The sequence below is a fragment of the Cherax quadricarinatus genome, chromosome 37 (assembly GCF_038502225.1).
Source record: "Cherax quadricarinatus isolate ZL_2023a chromosome 37, ASM3850222v1, whole genome shotgun sequence".
NCBI classification, from domain to species: domain Eukaryota; kingdom Metazoa; phylum Arthropoda; class Malacostraca; order Decapoda; family Parastacidae; genus Cherax; species Cherax quadricarinatus.
The window spans coordinates 11,291,287-11,301,286 of NC_091328.1; the positions used below are offsets into that span (position 1 = coordinate 11,291,287).

General features: G+C 41.7%; 1 protein-coding gene across 1 annotated transcript in view; it reads left to right on the forward strand.

Annotated features, from left to right (window-relative positions):
• Positions 1-10,000, forward strand: part of LOC128705760 (glucagon receptor-like) — a 244,521-nt gene that overhangs the window by 205,569 nt on the left and 28,952 nt on the right. Inside the window, exons 4-5 of the mRNA XM_070091716.1 lie at positions 4,126-4,217; positions 6,972-7,226. Of these exons, the coding sequence (XP_069947817.1) occupies positions 4,126-4,217; positions 6,972-7,226 (347 nt within the window). The remainder of the gene's footprint in view (positions 1-4,125; positions 4,218-6,971; positions 7,227-10,000) is intronic.

The window sequence follows — 10,000 nt, forward strand, 5'->3', positions numbered from 1 at the left end:
TCTCCCATTCTAACCCCCATCCCGTTCTAACCCCACCCCGTTCTAACGCCACCCCGTTCTAACCCCACCCCGTTCTAACCCCACCCCGTTCTAACGCCACCCCGTTCTAACCCCACCCCGCTCTAACGCCACCCCGTTCTAATGCCACCCCGTTCTAACCCCCCCCCGTTCTAAACCCACCCCGTTCTAACCCCACCCCGTTCTAACGCCACCCCGTTCTAACCCCACCCCGTTCTAACGCCACCCCGTTCTAACCCCACCCCGTTCTAACGCCACCCCGTTCTAACCCCACCCCGTTCTAACCCCCCCCCGTTCTAACGCCACCCCGTTCTAACCCCTCCCTGTTTTCACCCCCACTCGTTCTAACACCACAGGTTCTAACTTCATCCGTTCTAATCCAATCCGTTCTAATCCCACAAATTCTAACCCCACTCGTTCAAACCCCACCCGTACCGTGGTTTGTTTACACCCTTGTTATTACAATTTCGTGAGTCTTGTAAATGATTTTCATGTGTCCAGAAAAGTTGACCTGGAAAATGAATCTTAAAATCTAAGTCATATTTCTTGAAAGTCGTAAAAATGATTCGTAATTGCTGTAAAAAAAATTAAATTGCTTTTAGTAGTACTGGAAGTCCTAGAATCACTCTTAGTTACCCTGGAAATTCTCCTAAAATAACTCTCAGTTACTCTGGAAATTCATAGAATCCCTTTCAGGTGTCCTGGAAAATCTTAGGATCAATTCAGTGTCCTGAAAAGTTGTCATATCACTGTCTGGAGAAAAGTTTATTCCGAACGTCAGTCTAAGTTTATTTTTTACTGAGAATTACCCGACATCTTACGTCTTCACGAGACGAAGAAAGACCAGCAGAGTGCAAAGCATTTAACAAGCTTCGGTTTCAGCAGTCACATGACAGGACGGTAGCACCTCTCCTGTCGTCTAACTGGTCGTAGAGAGACGTAAGCAAATAAATGAAAGGCAACTGGAAGAGTGTAATAAATGGGGAACTGAAGAGACGCCACGAAGTTAGACAAATGTTGACAATAAAATTTAAGAGAGGGGAAAAAATAAACCGATAAGGAAGTAGGTTAGGATGGGAGGGAGAAAGAAGGAAGCTACGGTAACCGCAGTAGCAAGAGGGGAAAATGCAGCGTCATGAATTATGCAAGAGGGGAATGGTAGATGGAGAAATCTGTGAGAAGAAGGGGATGGGGAAGGGGAGAGGGAAAGGGAAAGGTGGAGAGAGGGGGATGGGGGAAGGGAAAAGTTAGTGGGAGGGGAGAGGGGGTGAGGAGGAGGGGACGTTTGAATAAGGATTGAGACAAGACAGACAGACAGAGAGAGAGAGAGAGAGAGAGAGAGAGAGAGAGAGAGAGAGAGAGGAGCAGTTCTTGGGACATTGTCATCAAACTCTAATTAATTAAAAGTTAATAATTTAATCATCGTCTGAGACGGCCGGTGGAGTTTTTTTCTTTATTCCGCCTCATTAGCATACAGCTTTCCGATACGCAGCTTCGTGTTCCCCTGCCACCTTGCGGCCGCTCTGGAAGTAACGGAGCGTGTGTACTCACCTGGCGGTGTTGGTGGGGGTTGAGGCCCGGGCTCCCGCCCCCTTCCCACTCAGTCACTGAACGAACTGGAAGCATGTAAACATTTTCTCGTCGATGGCCCTGTCATACCTACTCCTAAAGCCGTGCATGAAGTCTGCCCGCGTTGCCTGGCTCTATTGTAGTGACTCCTGTCACTACACAAATTATAATTTGCACAGTACCTTTACCTAAGTTGGACATTTAACTTCTGTGGCTTTTACCACTGGGTTGCCCTTTGTGAATACCATGAGTACTTCATATGTCATGACCATGTCTCTCTAAGCCTTATCTTCTCCAGTGAGACAAGATACAGTTCCTGCAGCATTCCTGGCATGTCAGGTTGTCTCAGCTCTGGGACCAGTCTGCTGACATGTCTCTAAACTTTCCCTTGATCTTTAATACGCTTAACCAGACCATAATATTATAATATACTACCTGTAATCTTACTAAAATATCAGAGTATCGTAAAGCAATATTAACTGTTGACAAATATCCATCATATCTTTGATGAGACACAATACACGATACAAATAACCCGCACATAGGAGAGAAGAGCTTACGACGACGTGTCGGTCCGACTTGCACCATTTACAAAGTCACACTGTTACTTTGTAAATGGTCCAAGTCGGACCGACACGTCGTCGTAAGCGTCTCTCTTTTATGTGCGGAATATTTGTATTATTCTTTACTTTCGATGAGTTCCTGGAGTTTATCTACTCCCGGTGCCCGGCCAGGGGCCAGGCTCGTCTGGTGCTTGCCTGGTCAACCAGGCTACTGCTCAATCCGCTACTGTACTAAGCCATTCCCTATATCCCTGCAATATGAAAAAAATATACCACAGTGAAAATAGAGAATAAAACCTGAGCGCTTTCATGTGCTTACACACACATCTTCAGAGGATGTTGTTATTTTTTCATATATGCAATCACACGTTTTATTGTGATTTCCTCCATCCTTGAAATATTTCGGTCAGCATTTCGTAGTTACAATCACAGGTAAACAGCCACAAAAAAAAATCTACTGCATTCCTCACCACTAAAAACCCATTGTTTACGAAGCTGTATTTGTTTACCAATAACTTTCCCAAGCATAAGAAACAATAGTTTAACTCTGAGAGCGAAACGTTGTCACAGTACTTCGTATTAGTTGCACTTTTACCTGTAATGTTGCGTTTATGTAAGGTTGATGCAAGAGAAGAAGAGCTTTGAAATGAGCTGAGGTGGAGGGGTAAGCCAGCAGAAGGCCTCGCTCAGATGACCAAAAGCTCCATCATCATACGACTAACACCCGCGTCAGGGAACACTTGCCCTGTTTCCTGACAACCCTAAGACCTACCTGACCTGAGAGAGAGAGAGAGAGCAATCTGTCACTCAGTCAGAAAATCTAAATGTCAATCACTTACCTCCCGTCTCCAGGAATTGAATATTTCTACATGTAGGTTGCAAAGGTGTTCTGGCCAGGTGATACTAGTCGACCCAGGTGATTGTTGGTTGACCCAGGTGATTGTTGGTCGACTCAAGTGATGCTGGTCGACATGAGTGATTCTTGGTCGACTCATATGATTTACTTATCGATTCAGCGGATTCCAGCATTAATTTTGAGTTATCATATTGTAATATCATTGAGATTTTCCCTAATAATGAATTCATAACTTTTTCAGAGGTTTAAATTGGCATCACTGTCTTATACATCTCTCTCTCTCTCTCTCTCTCTCTCTCTCTCTCTCTCTCTCTCTCTCTCTCTCTCTCTCTCTCTCTCTCTCTCTCTCTCTCTCTCTCTCTCTCTCTCTCTCTCTGTTTTAAAACTTTGTAATAACCACTGTATGTTAACAAATACATTACAGCTACAGTATTACTGTATCATAATTTTAGCCTTGGATAGCACTGTTTAGGCAAATATTTTTGTTAGTGGGTTTGGGTTTGAAAAGGACGTGCCTAGTATGGGCCAGTAGGCCTGCTGCAGTGTTGCTCCCTTCTTCCACGACTACCGGGCTACTGTGTCACAAGCACCTTACCCTATCTATCCTGCCGTAACTATGCTACCATGACTATCCTGCCATAACTAGTCTACTATAACTACTGAATTATTCTGTATCATACTTACTGTATTATCATTTCTGTGTCATAATTACCGTAACTACCCTATCATACTTATTAAAACTACTCGACTATTACTATCCCACACTACCCTATGTACAGAAATTACTGTACCATAGCTCTTTTACCATTACCACTGTATCATAAGTACTGTACCATTACTACACTATTATCACTGTACCATAACTTTTTCTGTTCTCACAGTACCTTAACTTTTTCTGTTATAACTGTACCATAACTGCTTCACTATTATCCCTGTACCATAGCCACTGTACCATAACTGCTTCACTGTTATCCCTGTACCATAGCCACTGTACCATAACTGCTTCACTGTTATACCTGTACCATAGCCACTGTACCATAACTGCTTCACTGTTATCTCTGTACCATAGCTACTGTACCATAACTGCTTCACTGTTATCACTGTACCGTGTACCTGCAGCGTTCGCGTACCGTGAGTGTGACGGGTCGGGGACCTGGCTCTGGGAAGGCTGGACTAACTACTCCCAGTGCCTCAGCGTCATAGAGCACCAGGTCAGTACAGGTCTTTACCGATCATATAGGGGCATGACAGGTCAATAGAGGTCACCTTAGGTCAATATTATATCAGTACTGGCAAATCTGGGTTACTAGAAGTCAATCTAGGTTACTAGAAGTCAGCCTAGTCGCTAGAAGTTAGTTTGGGTCACTAAAGGTTAGTCTAGATCACTAAAGGTTAATCTTGGTCACTAAATGTTAATCTAGGTCACTACAGGAGGTCTAGGTCATTATCACTCATTCTAGATCACAAAAGGTCTGTCTATGTCACTACAGGTCGTTGTAGGTCACTAGAGGTCAGGCTAGATCACTAGATGTCAATTTAGGTCACTAAAGGTCAGTCTACATCACTAAATGTCACTCTAGGTCATTAAAGGCCAGTCTACGTCACTGAAGGTCAGTCTAGGTGACTAGAGGTCAGTCTAGGTCCTTACATGACAGTCCAGATCACTACAGGACAGTCTAGATCACTACAGTCAGTATAGATCACTAAATGTCAGTCTAGGCCACTAAATGTCAGTCTAGGTCACTAAAGGTCAGTCTAGATGAATATATCACTAGAAATCGATTTAGGTAATAATGATATCACTCCAGATTACCTTTTTGTTAATAAAAGTTTCATTAGTGAACGTGTATCCCTGTATGTAATTAGACACTGTTACATTATTACTGTGTTCTATAAATCACTGCTGTGGTGTCATTAACTTTGTAATTAAATGCTAATTCATGGTGCTGAAGTTACAGCTCCAGAAGTGATTGTTAGGAAGTTGTGAGCGAGGGTGTGAGCCAGTGGGAGTGTGAGGGAGAGAATGTTAGAGTGTGAGTTACTTTGGAAGGGTGAGTGTAAGGGCACGAGTGACTTTGGAAAAGTGAATGTAAGGGCGCGAGTGACTTTGGAAAAGTGAGTGTAAGGGCGCGAGTGACTTTGGAAAAGTGAGTGTAAGAGCGCGAGTGACTTTGGAAAAGTGAGTGTAAGAGCGCGAGTGACTTTGGAAAAGTCAGTGTAAGGGCACGAGTGACTCTGGGTAAGTGAGATGCGAACATAAAAGCGATCGTCAGGTTAGAGTGTGAGTAGGAGCGTGAGTGTGTATGTGTGTGTGTGTGTGTGTGTGTGTGTGTGTGTGTGTGTGTGTGTGTGTGTTGTGTGTGTGTGTGTGTGTGTGTGTGTGTGTGTGTGTGTGTGTGTGTGTGTGTGTGTGTGTGTTGTGTGTGTGTGTGTGTGTGTGTGTGTGTGTGTGTGTGTGTGTGTGTGTGAGACAATTTGAATGTAAGTGTGAAAGTGAGTCAGTAGAGCAAAACGTCTGTCTACTGTGAGATAATAATAGCAGAGAGCAAACACAGGCAAAATACTTATAACCTCTGACGTAATGCACCGACACACAGATCAGTACAAGGATCCCTGACTTGTTCACTCCTTATGGAAAGCTGTATAAAATTCAGTGAAGGACCCAGTCAATCCCCTCCAACAAAGGCCTGTATTAGAGGCGTTAATGGAGTCGGCGGAGGAGGAATTAATGGTTTTTAGGCTGCAATAAGAGGAGGATTTAATGTGAAAATCAACAATATTATGCTCGTTGCGAGGCTTGATTTGTGAATTCTGATTGTGGCGATGATTTCTGGTGGGTATTGAGCCTTTTATGTATATGTTAGTGGTGTTTTGTGCCTGCACGACAGGTTAATGGAGTAGTAAATACCAGACGTGTGTGTGTGTGTGTGTGTGTGTGTGTGTATGTGTGTGTGTGTGTGTGTGTGTGTGTGTGTGTGTGTGTGTGTGTGTGTGTGTGTGTGTGTGTGTGCGCAAAAGACTATCTTCACTCTTCCTTTTTTCTGTAGTTGTTGCATTCTCTCTCTTCCTTTAGTCTTTTCCTGCACTTCAGACTCATCAGGTGTGACTGCAGCCTAGTTGTAAATCTTCAGACCTTCTCGAGGTTTCGAACCTGCTTCATCAGGTGTAGGCTTCATGCTGGTTCTGCATATTCTGTAAATGGCCTGGCATATGTCATGTCATGTTTACCAAAGGATTCTTGGCTTCGATTCAAAAGCATCGTACATGATATAAATATTATTGTTGTATGGACCTTTGGCAATATGTTTGGTGTGATGTTCACTCTTGGATCCTTCTTGCTGCACGATTTTGTATTTTCTTCCCACCCGGGCTGTACTCTGTCTCCAGTCTTCTCCCTCCCAGGTTTGCATGACCTTGCACTTCTTGTCGGTGGAAGTGCAGTAACCACTTGCAGGTCATCCAAGTCAACTTGTAGTCTTTTAGCTTCTATTATTTTTCTCGTTAATTTAACATAATCGAGAAACAAAGGTACTTGGGATTCAATCTTCTCCGGCATGTAATATACGTATAAACAGAATAGCATCAGTGTACCTGGTACTGATCCTATTTGAACCCCACTTGTTGACCTTTCCAACCTTGATACCTCATCCCATACTGTCACTATTTTCTGTTCACTGAATAGTTCCCGAAGTACTGTAGGACACCGTCTTGTACCCCAGCCCGGTCTTCTGTTGTGTGAACCAGTCTGGTCGAGCGCAGTGTCAGATACTTTCCTGCAGTGCAATAATATACAGTCTCCTCATCCTTATTATGCTTGCTTGATCTCAGTTATTTTGTTATGACGGCAGGCTCATGAGAAAGAAAATCTATTCTTATATTATTGTTGTTGTTGTTCCGATTCCTACTGAGTTTCCTATGTCCGTCATATGTCTACAACTTTCTACCATCTTACTGGGGGCTGTCAGATGGCACCAGCTTCAGATCCTTATGGTGTGGTGGATCATACATTGAGGGTTCGTGGAATGGGAGGACTGAGTGTAGTGGATGCCTCCATTATGCCATTTATTACCAATGCTAATACAAATGCTCCTACTATTATGATTGCCCAGAAGGGCAGTGATATGATAAAACAAGAGTGGAAGCGCTCGGCAGGACCTATCAAATCACGGCTTGGTCTCAGACCGGGCCTCGGGGGTGTTGACCGCCGAAACCCTCTCCAGGTATAACGAAGGTCCTTTATCGGTGATTCGCCAGCCTTTTATTGGTCTTTTTATTACCCTGGAGGATCTGAAAATTAGTAAAATTTAGTTTATAATTTAGTGTGCATTTCCGTTTCTATATAGGGACTACATTTGCATTTTTCCAGGAGTCTTATAGTCACACCGTCTTTAGTTACTCGTAAAGTAGATCTTCGCTATTGGTTCACACAGTACTTCTTCTCCTTTATTCAATGTTTATGGGAGACATGTTGTCCAGTTCTATTACTTTTATTATGAAAGTTCTCTCAGTAGCTCAGTTAATTTTTTGTAGACATCGATGCCTCCCTGAATCTTTGTTAAGTTCCTAAGAGCAATCCATTAATGGCATTTACGAAACGTCTCTTCAGTTCCATACATAGCACTTCTCCGTCATTTTCTGACAGTATTCCTTCCCCTTTCTTCAGTCTGATAACATCAGCCCTGCCTTTCCTTTCTTTCTCTTGTGGCTATCGAACAGCTTCAGTTATGAAAATTCTCAATGGTTCCCGCACACACTATTTCTCCGAAAACCTTCCAGCCGACCGTCTACCACTCTTATTTTTAACGAAATATTTTCCGATATTCCATTTACAGTGCTTCATGGGGCAGTTTTATGTTACAGTCTCTTATTTTGCCAATTGTTTGCTCCAAGAAATCCTGTTTATATATGTATATATATATATATATATATATATATATATATATATATATATATATATACATGGTGTGTGGACCAGGTGTTTACAGTGAAACATATAAGTGAACAGTATTTAGATAAGGCTAAAGAGGTCTTTGTGGCATTTATGGATTTGGAAAAGGCGTATGACAGGGTGGATAGGGGGGCAATGTGGCAGATGTTGCAAGTGTATGGTGTAGGAGGTAGGTTACTGAAAGCAGTGAAGAGTTTTTACGAGGATAGTGAGGCTCAAGTTAGAGTATGTAGGAAAGAGGGAAATTTTTTCCCAGTAAAAGTAGGCCTTAGACAAGGATGTGTGATGTCACCGTGGTTGTTTAATATATTTATAGATGGGGTTGTAAGAGAAGTAAATGCGAGGGTTTTGGCAAGAGGCGTGGAGTTAAAAGATAAAGAATCACACACAAAGTGGGAGTTGTCACAGCTGCTCTTTGCTGATGACACTGTGCCTCTTTGGGAGATTCTGAAGAGAAGTTGCAGAGATTGGTGGATGAATTTGGTAGGGTGTGCAAAAGAAGAAAATTAAAGGTGAATACAGGAAAGAGTAAGGTTATGAGGATAACAAAAAGATTAGGTGATGAAAGATTGAATATCAGATTGGAGGAGAGAGTATGGAGGAGGTGAACGTATTCAGATATTTGGGAGTGGACGTGTCAGCGGATGGGTCTATGAAAGATGAGGTGAATCATAGAATTGATGAGGGAAAAAGAGTGAGTGGTGCACTTAGGAGTCTGTGGAGACAAAGAACTTTGTCCTTGGAGGCAAAGAGGGGAATGTATGAGAGTATAGTTTTACCAACGCTCTTATATGGGTGTGAAGCGTGGGTGATGAATGTTGCAGCGAGGAGAAGGCTGGAGGCAGTGGAGATGTCATGTCTGAGGGCAATGTGTGGTGTGAATATAATGCAGAGAATTCGTAGTTTGGAAGTTAGGAGGAGGTGCGGGATTACCAAAACTGTTGTCCAGAGGGCTGAGGAAGGGTTGTTGAGGTGGTTCGGACATGTAGAGAGAATGGAGCGAAACAGAATGACTTCAAGAGTGTATCAGTCTGTAGTGGAAGGAAGGCGGGGTAGGGGTCGGCCTAGGAAGGGTTGGAGGGAGGGGGTAAAGGAGGTTTTGTGTGCGAGGGGCTTGGACTTCCAGCAGGCATGCGTGAGCGTGTTTGATAGGAGTGAATGGAGACAAATGGTTTTTAATACTTGACGTGCTGTTGGAGTGTGAGCAAAGTAACATTTATGAAGGGATTCAGGGAAACCGGCAGGCCGGACTTGAGTCCTGGAGATGGGAAGTACAGTGCCTGCACTCTGAAGGAGGGGTGTTAATGTTGCAGTTTAAAAACTGTAGTGTAAAGCACCCTTCTGGCAAGACAGTGATGGAGTGAATGATGGTGATAGTTTTTCTTTTTCGGGCCACCCTGCCTTGGTGGGAATCGGCCGGTGTGATAATAAAAAAATAAATATATATATATATATATATATATATATATATTTCAGAGCTATATTTCAAATATGGCGTAACTAGTTATCATATCTCCCTGTCTTCACTTGTCTACCAGCGAGAGTATTTACTGGGATGTCAGGCTTCATAACTCATTGTCAGCGATGAATAATAATAATAATAATAATAATAATAATAATAATAATAATAATAATAATAATAATAATAATAACAATAATAATAATAATAATAATAATAATAATAATAATAATAATAATAATAATAATCATCATTCATTTCAGATACTTCTCATTTTTAGAAATCTTTTCCTTGTATGTCTGTAAATATATTTTACACATAGACAATACACATTTTTGCGATGTCTATATAACACATTCACATTTATAATATTTTTGGTCAAGCATATTAAAAATAATATACACAGCATTTCACCAGCCGTTTGAAAATAATGGCAAATACATTCAATATATATATATATATATATATATATATATATATATATATATATATATATATATATATATATATATAGATATATATATATATATATATATATATATATATATATATATATATATATATATACATACATACATATATATACA